The 20708-nt window shown below is 58.2% G+C and overlaps 1 protein-coding gene across 1 annotated transcript in view; it reads left to right on the forward strand.

Moving 5' to 3' along the window:
- LOC122545224 (uncharacterized) overlaps window positions 1-20708 on the forward strand; it is a 64330-nt gene that overhangs the window by 37096 nt on the left and 6526 nt on the right. The window contains exons 2-4 of the mRNA XM_087983589.1: window positions 1-847; window positions 907-1149; window positions 4062-4158. The exon at window positions 1-847 is cut by the window's left edge and continues 1311 nt beyond it. Coding sequence (XP_087839715.1) covers window positions 1-847; window positions 907-1149; window positions 4062-4158 — 1187 coding nt within the window. The remainder of the gene's footprint in view (window positions 848-906; window positions 1150-4061; window positions 4159-20708) is intronic.

Consider the following 20708-nt stretch of genomic DNA (forward strand, 5'->3'; position numbering starts at 1 on the left):
ACCAGTGCCACTGTGAGGAGGGCTACGGCCTGGAGCCTGACGGTTACTCCTGCCGCCCCCTTCGTCCTCACCTCCCAGCGCCTCGGAGGGACTGGGGAGCTCCCACCACCACCGGCCCCTGGAAACGACGCCCGGGCACTGCCACCGCCACCAGGGGGCCACGTCCCGTAACACCGCCACTCCCGCCCCCGCGCCAGGCCAGGATGGGGAGGAGCCCCTACCGAGAGCCAGGGCACCCCCGCAGGTCCCTCCGCAACCCCCCGCGACCCCCCGTCCAACCCCGGACCCCACCGCCTCCGGAGACGCAGGGGGCGTGGCTGAGTACCCCCGCCCCAGGCAGGACCCCCCATCGCCTCTCCGAGACACAGGGCAACACCCGCGTCCTGGCTGCAAACCCCAGTTACCCCCCGGAGACGCGGGGGGCACTGGTCAATGCCCCCAACCCAACCGGGACCCTCCATCGCCCCCTGGAGACAGAGGGGTCACGGGTCAACAAGACCAGCCCCAATGGGACCCTCCATCGCCCCCTGGAGACAGAGGGGTCACGGGTCAACAAGACCAGCCCCAATGGGACCCTCCATCGCCCCTGGAGACAGAGGGGTCACGGGTCAACAAGACCAGCCCCAATGGGACCCTCCATCGCCCCCCTGGAGACAGAGGGGTCACGGGTCAACAAGACCAGCCTCAATGGACCCTCCATCGCCCCCTGGAGACAGAGGGGTCATGGGTCAACAAGACCAGCCCCAATGGGACCCTCCATTGTTCCCCGGACTCAGAGGGGTCATGGGTCAACAAGACCAGCCCGACCGGGAGCCCTAGTTACCCCCCGGAGACACAGGGGGCATTGGTGAACACCCCTGCCCACACCGGTACCCCCCCTGCATCATCGGGGTGGGGGGGGTGACAGTGGGCAATGCCTCCGGGGGGGGCGGGGGCCCACCGTGACTTTCGGCAGCACCGGGACGATCGCTGGCTCCTGGTGAGCCTCCTGGTGCCCATCTGTGTCTTCCTGGTGGTGATGTTGGCACTGGGCATCGTCTACTGTACCCGCTGCACTTGCGGAAAGAGCCGGAACGTCACCGACTGCTACCGCTGGACCAACCACAACGCCAAGGGCCCCCGGCCGGAACCAGACACCAACGCCACGCGGTACGTGATGGGTTAACACCCAACCGGGGGACCCGGGAGGAGGGCTGTGCAGGGTGTTTAAACCTCAGGGGGCTGGGGGTGGGTCACGTGGGGAGGGGGTAACTGCTGCACTGCCTGTGGGTCCAGGCAGATGGACCGTCACATGGTGGGAGAGGGGAAGAGGGGGGGGGAGGGAGGGAGGAGAGAGGGAGGGAGAGGGAGAGAGAGGGAGGAGGAGAGGGGGAGGGAGAGGGGGAGGGAGAGGGAGGGAGAGGGGGAGAGAGGGAGGGGGGGAGAGAGGGATCGAGAGGGGGAGAGAGGCAGGGGAGAGGGGGAGAGAGGGAGGGGGGGAGAGGGAGGGAGGGAGGGGAGAGGGGGAGAGGGGGGGAGAGGGGGAGAGAGGGTGGGAGAGGGGAGGGAGGGAGAGAGAGGGAGGGGGAGGGAGAGGGGAGAGAGGGAGGGAGAGAGGGAGGGAGAGGGGGAGAGGGGGAGGGAGAGGGAGGGAGAGGGGAGAGAGGGAGGGGGGAGAGAGAGGATCGAGAGGGGGGAGAGAGGCAGGGAGGGACCGGGAGGGAGAGACCGGGAGGGAGAGGGGGAGAGAGGGAGAGGGAGGGAGCGGGGGAGAGGGAGGGGGAGGGAGGGAGGGAGAGGGAGAGAGAGGGGGAGAGAGGGAGGGGGGGAGAGAGGGAGGAAGAGGGGGAGAGAGGCAGGGAGGGACCGGGAGGGAGAGACCGGGAGGGAGAGGGGGAGAGAGGGAGAGGGAGGGAGCGGGGGAGAGGGAGGGGGAGGGAGGGAGGGAGAGGGAGAGAGAGGGGGAGAGAGGGAGGGGGGGAGAGAGGGAGGAAGAGGGGGAGAGAGGCAGGGAGGGACCGGGAGGGAGAGACCGGGAGGGAGAGGGGGAGAGGGAGGGAGAGGGAGTCACAGACACTCAGGGCGGGCAGCGAAGGGGTCTCTACCCTTATCTCTTCATCAGACAGATCCCAAGGGACCAACATCTACTTCACACAGTTCGGTACAGAGTAAAGCTCCCTCTACACAGTCCCCCCATCAAACACCCCCAGGACAGGGACAGCACGGGGTTAGATACAGAGTAAAGCTCCCTCTACACTGTCCCCCCATCAAACACTCCCAGGACAGGGACAGCACGGGGTTAGATACAGAGTAAAGCTCCCTCTACACAGTCCCCCCATCAAACACCCCCAGGACAGGGACAGCACGGGGTTAGATACAGAGTAAAGCTCCCTCTACACTGTCCCCCCATCAAACACTCCCAGGACAGGGACAGCACGGGGTTAGATACAGAGTAAAGCTCCCTCTACACAGTCCCCCCATCAAACACCCCCAGGACAGGGACAGCACGGGGTTAGATACAGAGTAAAGCTCCCTCTACACTGTCCCCCCATCAAACACCCCCAGGGACAGGGACAGCACGGGGTTAGATACAGGGGAGAGCTCCCTCTACACTGTCTCCCCATCAAACACTCCCAGGACAGGGGACAGCACGGGGTTAGATACAGAGTAAAGCTCCCCTCTACACTGTCCCCCCATCAAACACCCCCAGGACAGGGGACAGCACGGGGTTAGATACAGAGTAAAGCTCCCTCTACACTGTCCCCCCATCAAACACTCCCAGGACAGGGACAGCACGGGGTTAGATACAGAGTAAAGCTCCCTCTACACTGTCCCCCCATCAAACACTCCCAGGACAGGGACAGCACGGGTTAGATACAGAGTAAAGCTCCCTCTACACTGTCCCCCCATCAAACACTCCAGGACAGGGACAGCACGGGGATAGATACCATTCCACATTCCTGGTCCTGATGGTCCTCTGGGAGAGTTATGGGAGAGGATTGTCAGTCAGTTCCTGAACCACTTATGTCACCCTGGGCTAAACACAGCTGTCCTCAGCGTTTGCTCCGTTGTGTGTGTGTGTGTGTCTGTGTGTGTGTGTGTCTGTGTGTGTGTGTGTCTGTGTGTGTGTATCTGTGTGTGTTTCTGTGTGTGTGTGTCTATGTGTGTGTGTGTCTATGTGTGTGCCTGTGTGTATCTGTGTGTGTGTGCCTGTGTGTGTCTGTCTGTGTGTGTGTCTATGTGTGTGCCTGTGTGGTGTGTGCCTGTGTGTGTGTGTGTCTATGTCTATGTGTGTGCCTGTGTGTGTGTGTCTATGTATGTGCCTGTGTGTGTGTCTGTGTGTGTGTGCCGTGTGTGTGTCTATGTGTGTGCCTGTGTGTGTGTGCATGTGTGTGTCTGTGTGCCTGTGTGTGTGTGTCTGTGTGTGTGTGTCTGTGTGTGCGTGTGCCTGTGTGCGTGCGTGCGTGCCTGTGTGTGTGTGTGCGTGTGCCTGTGTGTGTGTGTGTGTGCGTGCCTGTGTGTGTCAATGTGTGTGTGTGTGTGCCTGTGTGTGTGTGTGCCTGTGTGTGTCTGTCTGTGTGTGTGTGCCTGTGTGTGTCTGTCTGTGTGTGTGCCTGTGCCTGTGTGTGTGTGTCTGTGTGTGTGCGTGCGTGCCTGTGTGTATGTCTATGTTTGTGCCTCTGTGTGTGTTTGTATGTGTGTGCCTATGTGTGTTTGTGCCTGTGTGTGTGTGTGTCTATGTGTGTGTCTGTGTGTGTGTCTGTGTGTGTCTGTGTGTGTGTGCGTGGGCCTGTGTGTGTGTGTGCGTGCTTGTGTGTGTCTGTGTGTGTGTGTGTCTGTGTGTGCCTGTGTGTGTGCGTGGGCCTGTGTGTGTGTGTGCGTGCCTGTGTGTGTCTATGTGTGTGTGTGTCAATGTGTGTGCCTGTGATCGCTGGATCCTTTTCCGAAGTGGTATCAGTGGATCACGGGTGTGTCTGGAAGGAAAAGTAAGGTCTGTCCAGGTTGAGTGCGACCCCTCACCCTCTCCTCCGGCACCCTCTCTAAAGTTATGTTCCCAATCGGACTGTTCCTCTCTTCTTCAGGTTGGAGCATCCTTCCTCACGACAGCCCGAAACCTCTGGAGAACTGATGTCACCCATCTCTGAGTCGAGAGGCCACTGGGAGGTGGGACAGATATTGGTAAGGTGTTCTTCCTCAGGGTTTGAGAAAAACATCCCCCCACCCCCATAAATTCTCCCAAATCGAGAGGCAATGTCCGAGAGGGAGACAGGACAGGGAGCAGCACTGGTGGGAGGTCAAACTCTCAAAGGTCAAGGGGCAAAAGAGAGAGCGAGGGACTAATGCCAACAACTAGGCCTCAGGCCCACTAGGCTGCCTTTCCAGCGCTAGGCCTCAAACGCAGCTCCAATTCTAAAACTGGCTTCTTAACATTAACTCATGGGATGTGGGCACTGCTGGATGAGCCCAATATTTATCATCCCATCCCTAATGACCCCCTGGGAAGGTGGCGTCAAATTACCTCCTGGAATGTCTCGCGGCTCTGAGCGTTTTTGGCTCCTCCATCTTGTCATTGTCGGGGCTCACTCTGCCCCTAAAGGCCAAGATGGAGACACCCCGGAAACCAGGCCCTCATTCCTCCCCCCCCAATACTTTCCTGACAGAGGCTTCCGGAATGACAACACGATTCCCGGAGGCTCAGCACGAGGAGGGCATGCGGCCAGAGAATCATCATCTCTCCAACTCCCTTACCCACCCCAGAGCATCAAATCCCATTGAGGCTGGCACGGTGGCTCAGTGGTTAGCACTGCTGCCTCCCAGCGCCAAGGACCCGGGTTCAATCCCAGCCTTGGGGCGACTGTCTGTGTGGAGTTTGCACATTCTCCCTGTGTCTGCGTGGGGTTTCCTCCGGGTGCTCCGGTTTCCTCCCACAGTCCAAAGATGTGTAGGTTAGGGTGGATTGGCCATGGGGGAATTGTCCCATAGTGCTCAGGGATGTGCAGGTTAGGGTGGATTGGCCATGGGAAATTGTCCATAGTGCCCAGGGATGTGCAGGTTAGGGTGGATTGGCCATGGGAAATTGTCCCATAGTGCCCAGGGATGTGCAGGTTAGGGTGGGTTGGCCATGGGAAATTGTCCCATAGTGTCCAGGGATGTACAGGTTAGGGTGGATTGGCCATGGGAAATTGTCCCATAGTGTCCAGGGATGTGCAGGTTAGGGTGGGTTGGCCATGAGAAATTGTCCCATAGTGCCCTGGGATGTGCAGGTTAGGGTGGATTGGCCGTGGGGAATTGTCCCATAGTATCCAGGGATGTGCAGGTTAGGGTGGATTGGCCCTGGGAAATTGTCCCATAGTGTCCAGGGATGTACAGGTTAGGGTGGATTGGCCATGGGAAATTGTCCCATAGTGTCCAGGGATGTGCAGGTTAGGGTGGGTTGGCCATGAGAAATTGTCCCATAGTGCCCTGGGATGTGCAGGTTAGGGTGGATTGGCCGTGGGGAATTGTCCCATAGTATCCAGGGATGTGCAGGTTAGGGTGGATTGGCCCTGGGAAAATGTCCCATAGTGTCCAGGGATGTACAGGTTAGGGTGGATTGGCCATGGGAAATTGTCCCATAGTGCCCAGGGATGTTGCAGGGATGGGGTGGGTCTGTAGGGGATGTCCTTCGGAGACTCGGTGTAGACTCAATGGGCTGAATGGCCTGTTTCCACACGCTAAGGTTCCTATGACTCTTGATGTGAAGTGTGGTCCTGATGGATTGTGGGAAACCCAGCAGCCAATTGCCTCACAGTAGGATCCCACAGGAACAGCAATGTGGGAATTACCCGGACTATCTGTGTTCAGTGACATTGGTTCAGGGATAAATATTGACCTCAGGAACTGGGGAATACTCTGCCCGTCCCACCCAATTTCAGTTGTGGGATTTTTACCCCCTGAGAGGGCAGTCTTGGTTTAATGTCTCATCTGAAAGTTGGCACCTCCTACAGTGCCCACTCCCTCAGCACTGACCCTCCCACAGTGCCCACTCCCTCAGCACTGACCCTCCGACAGTGCCCACTCCCTCAGCACTGACCCTCCCACAGTGCCCACTCCCTCAGCACTGACCCTCCCACAGTGCCCACTCCCTCAGCACTGACCCTCTGACAGTGCCCACTCCCTCAGCGCTGACCCTCCGACAGTGCCCACTCCCTCAGCGCTGACCCTCCGACAGTGCCCGCTCCCTCAGCACTGACCCTCCAACAGTGCCCACTCCCTCAGCACTGACCATCCGACAGTGCCCACTCCCTCAGCACTGACCCTCCAACAGTGCGGTGCTCCCTCAGCACTGACCCTCCGACAGTGCCCTCTCCCTCAGCACTGACCCTCAGACAGTGCGGCACTCCCTCAGCACTGACCCTCAGACAGTGCGGCACTCCCTCAGCACTGACCCTCAGATAGTGCGGCACTCCCTCAGCACTGACCCTCAGACAGTGCAGCGCTCCCTCAGCACTGACCCTCAGACAGTGCGGCACTCCCTCAGCACTGACCCTCAGACAGTGCGGCACTCCCTCAGCACTGACCCTCAGACAGTGCGGCACTCCCTCAGCACTGACCCTCAGACAGTGCGGCACTCCCTCAGCACTGACCCTCAGATAGTGCGGCACTCCCTCAGCACTGACCCTCCGACAGTGCGGCACTCCCTCAGCACTGACCCTCAGACAGTGCCCACTCCCTCAGCACTGACCCTCAGATAGTGCGGCACTCCCTCAGCACTGACCCTCCGACAGTGCGGCGCTCCCTCAGCACTGACCCTCAGACAGTGCCCACTCCCTCAGCACTGACCCTCAGATAGTGCGGCACTCCCTCAGCACTGACCCTCAGATAGTGCGGCACTCCCTCAGCACTGACCCTCAGACAGTGCAGCGCTCCCTCAGCACTGACCCTCAGACAGTGCGGCACTCCCTCAGCACTGACCCTCAGACAGTGCGGCACAGAGGGAATGACAGTGAAAGAAATGGATTGTGTGTTTGAGAGAGAGAACGAGAGAGAGCGAGGCAGGGATTGAGTGAGAGGGAGGGAGTTAACACTGAGCCAGGTATAAGTTCAGCTCCTGAACAGTGTGACTGAGTATGGAATGGGTTTGAGTGTGTACTGAGTGAGTTGAACATCACTCTGTGCTGTCGAGTGAATCCTGATCTACATACAGCTGCCATTAACTATGTTCTCAATGCCCTCAGCATCTGGGAAATTACTTCCTGATCTCCCATTCTCACCCCCCACAGAGGATGGAGTGTCTGAGGAGAGGGGGCCAGGGGCCAGTTGGGGGAAGAGAAAGCAGGAAGTGGGAGGGGACGGGGTGATCTGGGGGTTAGATTCTTCATCACTGGAGAAATCATTGATGCACAAACCTGCTCGCTCTCTCCGTCTAGCTCAGCATTGCCCTCTCTACGCCTGTCTCTCTCTTTCTCCTCTCTAGATCTTTCTCACTCTCACTCTCTCTGTGTCAGTCTCTCTGTCTGTTTCTGTCTCTCTTTCTTTATCCCTGTCTCTGACACGCTTTCTCTCATGCTGTCTCTCTATCTTTCTCTCTCTCTCTGTCTTCTCTCAGTCTTCAGCTCTCTCACTCTCTGTCTCTTTACATCTCTATGTGTCCGTCTGTCTCTCTCTCTCTGTCTGTCTATCTATCTGTCCATATCTGTATATATAACTGTTTCTCTCTCTGTCTTTCTCTCTCTGTCTTTCTCTCTGTCACTCTTCGTCTCTCTCTCTATGTCTTTCCTTCTGTCTCTGTCTGATGCTTTGTTTTGCTCTCTCTATCTAACTCGCTCTTTCTTTGTCTGTCTCTCTTTTGCTCTGTCTCTCTGTCTGACTGTCTCTGTCTCTCTCTGTCTCCCTCTCTGTCTATCTCTCTGTCTCTCTCTCTCTCTCTGTCTCCCTCTCTTGTCTCTATCTCTCTTTTGCTCTGTCTCTCTGTCTGACTGTCTCTCTCTCTCTCTCTCTCTTACTCTCTGTCTCTGTCTCCCTCTCTGTTGCTCTGTCTCCCTCTGTCTCCCTCTCTGTTGCTCTCTCTCTGTTGCTCTCCCTCTCTCTCTGTCTCCCTCTCTCTCTCTCTGTCTCTCTCTCTGTTGCTCCCTCTCCCTCTGTCTCCCTCTCTCTCTCTGTCTCCCTCTCTGATGCTCTCTCTGTCTCTCTCTCTGTTGCTCTCTCTGTCTCTCTCTCTGTCTCTCTCTCTCTCTGTCTCCCTCTCTGTTGCTCTCTCCCTCTCTGTTGCTCTCTCTGTCTCCCTCTGTCTCTCTGTTGCTCTCTCTCTGTTGCTCTCCCTCTGTCTCTTTCTCCCTCTATCTCTCTGTCTCCCTCTCTGTCTCCCTCTGTCTCTCTGTCTCCCTCTCTGTCTCTCCCTCCCTCTCTGTTGCTCTCTGTCTCCCTCTCTGTTGCTCTCTCTGTCTCCCTCTGTCTCCCTCTCTGTTGCTCTCCCTTTCTCTCTGTCTCTCTATCTGTCCCTCTCTCTGTTGCTCTCCCTCTGTCTCTGTCTCCCTCTCTGTCTCTCTGTCTCCCTCTCTGTTGCTCTCTGTCTCTCTCTCTCTCTCTCTGTTGCTCTCCCTCTGTCTCTTTCTCCCTCTGTCTCTCTGTCTCCCTCTCTGTCTCCCTCTCTGTTGCTCTCTGTCTCTCTCTGTCTCTCTCTCTGTTGCTCTCCCTCTGTCTCTGTCTCCCTCTGTCTCTCTGTCTCCCTCTCTGTTGCTCTCTGTCTCTCTCTCTCTCTGTTGCTCTCCCTCTCTCTGTCTCCCTCTGTCTCTTTCTCCCTCTGTCTCTCTGTCTCCCTCTCTGTCTCCCTCTCTGTCTCTCTCTCTGTCTCTCTCTCTCTCTCTGAGTGGAGATTTGGAGATTATTGCCTCAGTCTGTGTGGACCTACAATCTGACAATGGTTTCTGTAACATGTTCATTAATGAGAAACATGTGTTAGAGAGGGGGGGGGGGAGGAGGGAAAGAGACTGGGAGAGAGAATGTGAGAGAGAGGGGGGACTGAGAGAGGCGGGGAAGAAAGAGTGGGAGAGAAAATGGATGAGGGGGAGAGGGGAGAGTTTGTGAGAAACAGAGTGTGGGAGAAAGAGAGAGAGCGAGAGTGAGAATGTGAGAGTGAAGAGGTGAGGAGGACAGCAATGAGAGAGTTAAGGGACATGAAATTTCCACCCACATTGTAAACAGGCATCGACAAACATTAGGACACTCGGTCCTTTCAGTCTGCTATCCCATTCAATCAGGCCAGCCTGGGAGTGTTTGATGGGGGACAGTGTAGAGGGAGCCTTACTCTGTATCTAACCCTGTGCTGTCCCTGTCCTGGCAGTGTTTGATGGGGGGGACAGTGTAGAGGGAGCTTTACTCTGTCTCTAACCCCGTGCTGTCTCTGTCCCTGGGGGTGTTTAATGGGGGGACAGTGTAGAGGGAGCTTTACCCAGTAACTAACCCCTTGCTGTCCCTGTCCTGGGGGTGTTTGATGGGGGGACAGTGTAGAGAGAGCTTTACTCTGTATCTAACCCCGTGCTGTCCCTGTCCTGGGAGTGTTTGATGGGGGGACAGTGTAGAGGGAGCTTTACTCTGTATCTAAGCCTGTGCTGTCCCTGTCCTGGGAGTGTTTGATGAGGGGACAGTGTAGAGGGAGCTTTACTCTGTATCTAACCCCGTGCTGTCCCTGTCCTGGGAGTGTTTGATGGGGGGGACAGTGTAGAGAGAGCTTTACTCTGTATCTAACCCCGTGCTGTCCCTGTCCTGGGAGTGTTTGATGGGGGGGACAGTGTAGAGGGAGCTTTACTCTGTCTCTAACCCCGTGCTGTCCCTGTCCCTGGGGGTGTTTGATGGAGGGACAGTGTAGAGGGAGCTTTACCCTGTCTCTAACCCCGTGCTGTCACTGGGGGTGTTTGATGGGGGGACAGTGTAGAGGGAGCTTTACTCTGTCTCTAACCCCTTGCTGTCCCTGTCACTGGGGGTGTTTGATGGGGGGACAGTGTAGAGGGAGCTTTACTCTGTCTCTAACCCCTTGCTGTCCCTGTCCCTGGGGGTGTTTGATGGAGGGACAGTGTAGAGGGAGCTTTACCCTGTCTCTAACCCCGTGCTGTCACTGGGGGTGTTTGATGGGGGGACAGTGTAGAGGGAGCTTTACTCTGTCTCTAACCCCTTGCTGTCCCTGTCCCTGGGGGTGTTTGATGGAGGGACAGTGTAGAGGGAGCTTTACCCTGTCTCTAACCCCGTGCTGTCACTGGGGGTGTTTGATGGGGGGACAGTGTAGAGGGAGCTTTACTCTGTCTCTAACCCCTTGCTGTCCCTGTCACTGGGGGTGTTTGATGGGGGGACAGTGTAGAGGGAGCTTTACTCTGTCTCTAACCCCGTGCTGTCCCTGTCCCTGGGAGTGTTTGATGGAGGGACAGTGTAGAGGGAGCTTTACTCTGTCTCTAACCCCGTGCTGTCCCTGTCCCTGGGGGTGTTTGATGGGGGGACAGTGTAGAGGGAGCTTTACTCTGTCTCTAACCCCTGTTTGGGTGGAATTGTGTATCTCTTACAGACAGTAACCGTTGCGCCTGGCCCATGGGCTCCATTGGCCTGTCCTGTTTGTTGGGAGAGAGTCTGTTGTGTCTCAGAGAGAAGCAAGATGTGAAATCCGTCTGGTGCAGGGCGGAGACCCTGCCAAAGTCAGGAACCTAGCAGCTACTGTACTGCCCACAGCATCCATCCCCTTGCAGGAGGTCTGTGGAGACCGGACAGGAGATGGGAATGAAATCTGTGGTCCCTGGAGAGAGCACAGCAATCTCGTCTCCAGCCTCGGTTTCCACCTCCCACTCTCTCCACACTCAGCCCTCCTGAAATAAGCCTTCAGATAGGAGTTTGCTGCATTTGTCTGTGTCTCCTGTAAGGGAGGGTCCTAATCTGGGGGGGTGGGGTGGGATGGGGGGGCAGCTCTCCACACACACTGGGAGACAGAGACGGGGGGGGGGGTCGACCACACTACGAGAGGGGAGTGTGCGTGCGTGTGTCTCTCTCTCTCTCTCTCTCTCTCTCTCTCGGATGGTGGAATCTCTTGCTAATTGAGTCAGTGGTAGTCTCAGATGCTCTGGAAGGGGAGATGCTGATCTAGGTGTTTTTGGTGAGACGTTTCCATTCCAAGACTGCTTTCAGCAAGATGTCATACATCGTCGGCCCTGCTCAATGTGATTGGTTCAAAGATTCGGTCCCTTAAAGACAGAACCTTCAACCCACAACCACTTAAAGAGAAAATCTTAAACCTACGACCCCTTAACGAGAGAGAGTCTCAAACTGACAGCCTCCAGGAAGACAGAATCTTAAATCTACAAAGCCTTAAATTTAGAATCTTAAACCAACAACCTCTTACAGAGAATCTTAAACCTGACACAGAGACCCTTCCACCCCCCACTGCCCCCCCTTCCCACCCAAACCCTGACACAGAGACCCTTCCACCCCCCACTGCCCCCCCAAACCCTGACACAGAGACCCTTCCACCCCCCACTGCCCCCCCTTTCCCCCCCAAACCCCGACACAGAGACCCTTCCACCCCCCACTGCCCCCCCTTCCCCCCGAACCCCGACACAGAGACCCTTCCATCTCCCACTGCCCCCCCTTCCCCCCGATCCCTGACACAGAGACCCTTCCATCTCCCACTGCCCCCCCTTCCCCCCGAACCCCGACACAGAGACCCTTCCATCTCCCACTGCCCCCCCTTCCCCCCGATCCCTGACACACGGAGAGACCCTTCCATCTCCCACTGCCCCCCTTCCCCCCGAACCCCGACACAGAGACCCTTCCATCTCCCACTGCCCCCCCTTCCCCCCGATCCCTGACACACAGAGAGACCCTTCCATCTCCCACTGCCCCCCCTTCCCCCCGATCCCTGACACACAGAGAGACCCTTCCAACCCCCACTGCCCCCCCTTCCCCCCGATCCCTGACACAGAGACCCTTCCATCTCCCACTGCCCCCCCTTCCCCCCGATCCCTGACACAGAGACCCTTCCATCTCCCACTGCCCCCCCTTCCCCCCGATCCCCGACACAGAGACCCTTCCAACCCCCACTGCCCCCCCTTCCCCCCAATCCCTGACACACAGAGAGACCCTTCCACCCCCCACTGCCCCCCCTTCCCCCCGATCCCCGACACCGAGACCCTTCCACCCCCCACTGCCCCCCTTCCCCCCGATCCCTGACACACAGAGAGACCCTTCCAACCCCCACTGCCCCCCTTCCCCCCGATCCCTGACACAGAGACACTTCCAACCCCCACTGCCCCCCTTCCCCCCGATCCCTGACACAGAGACACTTCCACTCCCCACTGCCCCCCCTTCCCCCGAACTCTGACAGAGAGACCCTTCCACCCTCCACTGCCCCCCCTCCCCCCGATCCCTGACACCGAGACCCTTCCAACCCCCACTGCCCCCCTTCCCCTGATCCCTGACACCGAGACCCTTCCAACCCCCACTGCCCCCCCTCCCCCCGATCCCTGACACCGAGACCCTTCCAACCCCCACTGCCCCCCTTCCCCTGATCCCTGACACCGAGACCCTTCCAACCCCACTTGCCCCCCTTCCCCTGATCCCTGACACCGAGACCCTTCCAACCCCCACTGCCCCCCTCCCCCCCCGATCCCTGACACATAGAGAGACCCTTCCACCCCCCACTGCCCCCTTCCCCCCCCGATCCCTGACACATAGAGAGACCCTTCCAACCCCACTGCCCCCCCTTCCCCCGATCCCTGACACAGAGACCCTTCCATCTCCCACTGCCCCCCCTTCCCCCTAAACCTGTTGTGAGAGTTTGTTGAGAGTTGCTGTGATACAGCCTGGGAACTCACTGCTTCGTTCAAATCCCCTCTCCCCGACAGATCAGCTATTTCCCCGCCCACTCTCTCCTTCGGATATTGGGTGGATAGTCTCCTGTTCTCGGGAAGTCTCCTGTTACCCTGAGCATTTGTACTGAGGCTGGAACACTGGGGCCTGGCAGAGAGAGAGAGATCTCTCGGCATGGGCTCTGGAAGCTGCTGATGTATCGCACAGATTGTGGACTCACACAGCTCCTGCCTCAGGCACATCAACAACTGGTTCACTCATTTCCATCTGCAAGTCCCTTCGGGAGCTGGGGAACGGGGAAGGGGAGAGGGCACGGAGTGGACAAGTCAGCATTGTCCAGACTTCACCGTGTTCAAACAGGTCCCTCACGAACCATATACACACCCCCACGCTGACCCCTCCAGCCCCTACACCCCCTCCCTATCCCTGTAACCCCCCTCCAGCCCCTACATCCCCTCCCTATCTCTGTAACCCCCTCCAGCCCCTACACCCCCTCCCTATCTCTGTCACCCCCTCCAGCCCCTACACCCCCTCCCTATCTCTGTAACCCCCTCCAGCCCCTACACCCCCTCCCTATCTCTGTAACCCCCTCCAGCCCCTACACCCCCCTCCCTATCTCTGTTACCCCCTCCGGCCCCTACACCCCCTCCCTATCTCTGTAACCCCCTCCAGCCCCTCCACCCCCTCCCTATCTCTGTAACCCCCTCCAGCCCCTACACCCCCTCCAGCCCCTACACCCCCCTCCCTATCTCTGTAACCCCCTCCAGCTCCTACACCCCCTCCCTATCTCTGTCACCCCCTCCAGCCCCTACACCCCCTCCCTATCTCTGTCACCCCCTCCAGCCCCTACACCCCTCCCTATCTCTGTAACCCCCTCCAGCCCCTACACCCCCTCCCTATCTCTGTAACCCCCTCCAGCCCCTATACCCCCTCCCTATCTCTGTAACCCCCTCCAGCCCCTACACCCCCTCCCTATCTCTGTCACCCCCTCCAGCCCCTACACCCCCTCCCTATCTCTGTAACCCCCTCCAGCCCCTACACCCCCTCCCTATCTCTGTAACCCCCTCCAGCCCCTACACCCCCTCCCTATCTCTGTAACCCCCTCCAGCCCCTACACCCCCTCCCTATCTCTGTAACCCCCTCCAGCCCCTACACCCCCTCCCTATCTCTGTAACCCCCTCCAGCCCCTACACCCCCTCCCTATCTCTGTAACCCCCTCCAGCCCCTACACCCCCTCCCTATCTCTGTCACCCCCTCCAGCCCCTACACCCCCTCCCTATCTCTGTAACCCCCTCCAGCCCCTACACCCCCTCCCTATGTCTGTCACCCCCTCCAGCCCCTACACCCCCTCCCTATCTCTGTAACCCCCTCCAGCCCCTACACCCCCTCCCTATCTCTGTTACCCCCTCCGGCCCCTACACCCCCTCCTTATCTCTGTAACCCCCTCCAGCCCCTACACCCCCTCCCTATCTCTGTAACCCCCTCCAGCCCCTACACCCCCTCCCTATCTCTGTAACCCCCTCCAGCCCCTACACCCCCTCCCTATCTCTGTAACCCCCTCCAGCCCCTACACCCCCTCCCTATCCCTGTAGCCCCCTCCAGCCCCTACACCCCCTCCCTATCTCTGTAACCCCCTCCAGCCGCTACACCCCCTCCCTATCTCTGTAACCCCCTCCAGCCCCTACACCCCGTCCCTATCTCTGTAACCCCCTCCGGCCCCTACACCCCCTCCCTATCCCTGTAGCCCCCTCCAGCCCCTACACCCCCTCCCTATCTCTGTAACCCCCTCCAGCCCCTACACCCCCTCCCTATCCCTGTAGCCCCCTCCAGCCCCTACACCCCCTCCCTATCTCTGTAACCCCCTCCAGCCCCTACACCCCCTCCCTATCCCTGTAACCCCCTCCAGCCCCTACACCCCCTCCCTATCCCTGTAGCCCCCTCCGGCCCCTACACCCCCTCCCTATCTCTGTAACCCCCTCCAGCCCCTACACCCCCTCCCTATCTCTGTAACCCCCTCCGGCCCCTACACCCCCTCCCTATCTCTGTAACCCCCTCCAGCCCCTACACCCCGTCCCTATCTCTGTAACCCCCTCCGGCCCCTACACCCCCTCCCTATCTCTGTAACCCCCTCCGGCCCCTACACCCCCTCCCTATCTCTGTAACCCCCTCCGGCCCCTACACCCCCTCCCTATCTCTGTAACCCCCTCCAGCCCCTACACCCCGTCCCTATCTCTGTAACCCCCTCCGGCCCCTACACCCCCTCCCTATCTCTGTAACCCCCTCCAGCCCCTACACCCCCTCCCTATCTCTGTAACCCCCTCCGGCCCCTACACCCCCTCCCTATCTCTGTAACCCCCTCCGGCCCCTACACCCCCTCCCTATCTCTGTAACCCCCTCCAGCCCCTACACCCCGTCCCTATCTCTGTAACCCCCTCCGGCCCCTACACCCCCTCCCTATCTCTGTAACCCCCTCCAGCCCCTACACCCCCTCCCTATCTCTGTCACCCCCTCCAGCCCCTACACCCCCTCCCTATCCCTGTAGCCCCCTCCGGCCCCTACACCCCCTCCCTATCTCTGTAACCCCCTCCAGCCGCTACACCCCCTCCCTATCTCTGTAACCCCCTCCAGCCCCTACACCCCCTCCCTATCCCTGTAGCCCCCTCCGGCCCCTACACCCCCTCCCTATCTCTGTAACCCCCTCCAGCCCCTACACCCCCTCCCTATCTCTGTCACCCCCTCCAGCCCCTACACCCCCTCCCTATCTCTGTAACCCCCTCCGGCCCCTACACCCCCTCCCTATCTCTGTAACCCCCTCCAGCCCCTACACCCCGTCCCTATCTCAGTAACCCCCTCCGGCCCCTACACCCCCTCCCTATCTCTGTAACCCCCTCCGGCCCCTACACCCCCTCCCTATCTCTGTCACCCCCTCCAGCCCCTACACCCCCTCCCTATCTCTGTAACCCCCTCCGGCCCCTACACCCCCTCCCTATCTCTGTAACCCCCTCCAGCCCCTACACCCCGTCCCTATCTCTGTAACCCCCTCCGGCCCCTACACCCCGTCCCTATCTCTGTCACCCCCTCCAGCCCCTACACCCCCTCCCTATCTCTGTAACCCCCTCCAGCCCCTACACCCCCTCCCTATGTCTGTCACCCCCTCCAGCCCCTACACCCCCTCCCTATCTCTGTAACCCCCTCCAGCCCCTACACCCCCTCCCTATCTCTGTTACCCCCTCCGGCCCCTACACCCCCTCCTTATCTCTGTAACCCCCTCCAGCCCCTACACCCCCTCCCTATCTCTGTAACCCCCTCCAGCCCCTACACCCCCTCCCTATCTCTGTAACCCCCTCCAGCCCCTACACCCCCTCCCTATCTCTGTAACCCCCTCCAGCCCCTACACCCCCTCCCTATCCCTGTAGCCCCCTCCAGCCCCTACACCCCCTCCCTATCTCTGTAACCCCCTCCAGCCGCTACACCCCCTCCCTATCTCTGTAACCCCCTCCAGCCCCTACACCCCGTCCCTATCTCTGTAACCCCCTCCGGCCCCTACACCCCCTCCCTATCCCTGTAGCCCCCTCCAGCCCCTACACCCCCTCCCTATCTCTGTAACCCCCTCCAGCCCCTACACCCCCTCCCTATCCCTGTAGCCCCCTCCAGCCCCTACACCCCCTCCCTATCTCTGTAACCCCCTCCAGCCCCTACACCCCCTCCCTATCCCTGTAACCCCCTCCAGCCCCTACACCCCCTCCCTATCCCTGTAGCCCCCTCCAGCCCCTACACCCCCTCCCTATCTCTGTAACCCCCTCCAGCCCCTACACCCCCTCCCTATCCCTGTAGCCCCCTCCAGCCCCTACACCCCCTCCCTATCTCTGTAACCCCCTCCAGCCCCTACACCCCCTCCCTATCCCTGTAACCCCCTCCAGCCCCTACACCCCCTCCCTATCCCTGTAGCCCCCTCCGGCCCCTACACCCCCTCCCTATCTCTGTAACCCCCTCCAGCCCCTACACCCCTCCCTATCTCTGTAACCCCCTCCTGCCCCTACACCCCCTCCCTATCTCTGTAACCCCCTCCAGCCCCTACACCCCCTCCCTATCTCTGTAACCCCCTCCAGCCCCTACACCCCCTCCCTATCTCTGTCACCCCCTCCAGCCCCTACACCCCCTCCCTATCTCTGTCACCTTTTCCCTGTTTCATTAAACCCTGATCCTGTTGCTCTGTTGGGTTGTTGTGGTGGCGGGGGAGGTATCAAGGATCCCAATGCCGGTATTGGACAAAACGTGGGGGTGGTGCTGGGGGGGTTCTCCTGGGAGTCCTGAGGCTGGGAATGATCCTCCAGCCAATGTAACTGATCCCAGACCGTCTGGGTCGCTCCCACATTCCTGTATCTGTCTGTGTGTGTGTGTGTCTGGGACTGTGTGTGAGTGTGTTTGTGGTTGTGTCCGTGTGTGTGTGTGTGTGTCTGTGTGTGTCTGTCTCTGCGTGTGTGTGTCTGTGTCTGTGTGTGTGTGGTTGTGTCCGAGTGTGTCTCTGTGTGAGTGTATGTAGGTGTGTGTGTTTGTGGTTGTGTCCGTGTGTGTCTGTGCGTGTGTGTCTGTGCATGTGTGTGTCTGTGTGTGTACGTTTGTGTGTGTGTGTGTCTGTGCGTGTTTCTGCGTGTATCCGTGTGTGTGTCTGTGTGCGTATGTGCGTGCGTGTGCGTCTGTGTGTGTGCATGTGTGTGCGTGCCTGTGTGTGCATCTGTGTGTGTGGGTGTGCGTTTCTTTGTACATGTGTGTGTGTGCGTATGTGTGCGTGTGTGTGTCTGTGTGCATGCATGTGCATGTCTGTGTGTCTGTGTGCATGCGTGTGCGTGTGTGCGTCTGTGTGTGTCTGTGTGCATGCATGTGTGTGTCTGTGCATGTGTGTGCATGTCTGTGTTTGTGTAGTGTCCATGTGCGTCTGTGTGTGTGTCCATCTGTGTGTGTGTGAGTGTCTGTGTATGTGTGTGTCTGTGCATGTGTGTCTGTGCTTGTGTGTGTGCATGTGTCTGTGTGCGTGTCTGTGTGTGTGCGTGTGTATCTGTACTCGTGAGTGCATGTGTCTGCGTCTGTGTGTGTGCGTCTGTGCGTGTCTGTGTGCGTGTGTGTGATTGTGTGTGCGTCTGTGTGTGTGAGTGTGTGCGTATGTGCTTGTTTGTGTGCATATATGTGTGCATGCGTGTGCATGTCTGTGTGCGTGTGTGTGTCTGTGTGTGCGCGTGTCTGTGTGCATGCGTGTGTGTGCGTATGTGTCTGTATGCATGCGTGTGCATCTGTGTGCGTGTCTCTGTGCGCGTCTGTGTGAGTGCATGCATGTGCGTGTCTGTGTGTGTGTGATCGTGTCCATGTGTGTCTGTGCATGTGTGTGGCTGTGTGTGTGTGTAGTTGTGTCCGTGTGCGTCTGTGTGTGTGTGTGTGTGTTTGTGTGTGTGGTGTCCGTGTGCATCTGTGTGTGTGTGTGTGTGTGTGGTTGTGTCCGTGTGTGTCTGTGTGCATGTGTGTGTCTGTGTGTGTGGTTGTGTCCATGTGTGTCTGTGTGTGCCTGTGCGTGCGTGTGTCCGTGTGTGTCTGTGTGGTTGTGTCTGTGCGTGTATGTGTCTGTGTCTGTGCGTGTGTGTGTCTGTATGTGTGTGGTTGTGTCCGTGTGCGCCTGTGTGTGTGTGTCTGTGCGTGTGTCTGTGCGTGTGTGTGTCTATGTGTGTGTATGTTTGTGCGTGTGTGTGTCTGTGCGTGTTTCCGTGTGTATCCGTGTGTGTGTCTGTGTGTGTGTGCGTGTCTGTGTGCGTGAGTGCGCGTGTCTGTGTGCGTATGCATCTGTGTCCGTGTGCGTGCATGTGTGTGTCTGTGTGCATACGTGAGCATGCGTGTGTGTGCATCTGTGTGTGTCTGTGTGCATGCATGTGCGTGTCTGTGTGTGTGCGTGTCTGCGTGCGTGTGTGTGTGCGTGTCTGCGTGCGTTCGTGTGCGTGGTGTATCTGTGTGCATGCGTGTCTGTGTATGTGTTTGTGCATGTGTGTGCGTGTCTGTGTGTGTGTGGTTGTGTCCGTGTGCGTCTGTGTGTGTGTCCATCTGTGTGTGTCTGTGTATGTGTGTGTCTGTGCATGTGTGTCTGGGCGTGTGTGTCTGTACGTGTGTGTGTGCGTGTCTGTGTGTGCGCGTTTGTGTGTGCGTGTCTGCACTCATGAGTGCATCCATGTGCATCTGTGTGTGTGCGTCGGTGCGTGTGTGTCTGTGTGCGCGCGTGTCTGTGTGCGTGCGTGTGTGTCTGTGTATGTGTCTGTATACATGCGTGTGCGTCTGTATGTGTGCCTGTCTGTGTGCACGTCTGTGTGTGTGCATGCATGTGCGCGTGTGTGTCTGTGTGCATGTGTATGCGTGTCTGTGTGTGTACTGTATGCAAGCGTGTGCGTGTCTATGTGCGTATGTGTGTGCATATCTGTGTGTGTGTGCGCGTGTATCTGTGTGCATGCGTGGTGCGTGTCTGTGTGTGTGCTTGTCTGTGTGTGTGTCTGTGTGTTTGTGTGCACGTGTATCTGTGTGCATGCATGTGTGTCTGTGTGTGTGTGTCTGTGTGTGTGCATGCACGTGTGTGTGTTTGTCTGTGTGCATGCATGTGCGTGTCTGTGTGTGTGTATCTGTGTGCATGCGTAAGCGTGTCTGTGTGTGTGTTTTGTGTGCAAGCATGTGCGTGTCTATGTGCATCTGTACGTGTGTGCGTGTCTGTGTGTGTGTCTGTGCGTGTGTCTGTGTGTGTCCGTGAGTGCGCCTGTGTGTGCGTACGTGTGTGTGTGTGTGGGTGTGTGTGTCTGTGCGCGTTTGTGCATGCATGTGCGTCTGTGCGTGTCTGTGTGCGTGTGTGTGCATCCGTGTCTGTGGGTGTGCGTGTGTGCGTGTCTGTGTATGTGTGTGTGTGCATGTGTGTGCTTGTCTGTGTATGTGCGTGTCTGTGTGCGTGTGTCTGTGTGCATGCCTGTGCATGTCTGTGTGTGCGTATGTGTGTGCGTGTCTGTGTGCATGCGTGTGTGTGTCTGTGTGTGTCTGTGTGCATGCGTGTGCATGTCTGTGTGTGCATGCCTGTGTGCATGTGTGTGCGTGTGTATGCAACTGCGTGTGTGTGTCTGTGCATGCATGTGTGTGTCTGCGTGCGTGTCTGTGTGTGTGTGCGTGTGTGTCTGTGTGCATGTCTGTGTGTGCATATGTGTGTGCATGTCTGTGTGTGTGTCTGTATGTGTACGTGTCTGTGCATTCGTGTGCATGTGTGTGTCTGCGTGCATGCGTGTGCGTGTCTATGTGCGGGTCTGTGCATGAGTGTGCGTGTCTGTGTGTGTGCTTGTCTGTGTGTGTGTCTGTGTGTTTGTGTGCGCGTGTATCTGTGTGCATGCATGTGTGTCTGTGTGTGCGTGTCTGTGTGTGTGCATGCACGTGCGTGTGTTTGTCTGTGTGCATGCATGTGCGTGTCTGTGTGTGTGTATCTGTGTGCATGCGTGAGCGTGTCTGTGTGTGTGTTTTGTGTGCAAGCATGTGCATGTCTATGTGCATCTGTACGTGTGTGCGTGTCTGTGTGTGTGTCTGTGCGTGTGTCTGTGTGTGTCCGTGAGTGCGCCTGTGTGTGCGTACGTGTGTGTGTGTGTGGGTGTGTGTGTCTGTGCGCGTTTGTGCATGCATGTGCGTCTGTGCGTGTCTGTGTGCGTGTGTGTGCATCCGTGTCTGTGGGTGTGCGTGTGTGCGTGTCTGTGTATGTGTGTGTGTGCATGTGTGTGCTTGTCTGTGTATGTGCGTGTCTGTGTGCGTGTGTCTGTGTGCATGCCTGTGCATGTCTGTGTGTGCGTATGTGTGTGCGTGTCTGTGTGCATGCGTGTGTGTCTGTGTGTGTCTGTGTGCATGCGTGT

This window comes from Chiloscyllium plagiosum, unplaced genomic scaffold (genome assembly GCF_037043375.1).
Source record: "Chiloscyllium plagiosum isolate Xiang-an unplaced genomic scaffold, Cpla_swu_hap1 HiC_scaffold_46, whole genome shotgun sequence".
Lineage (NCBI taxonomy): Eukaryota > Metazoa > Chordata > Chondrichthyes > Orectolobiformes > Hemiscylliidae > Chiloscyllium > Chiloscyllium plagiosum.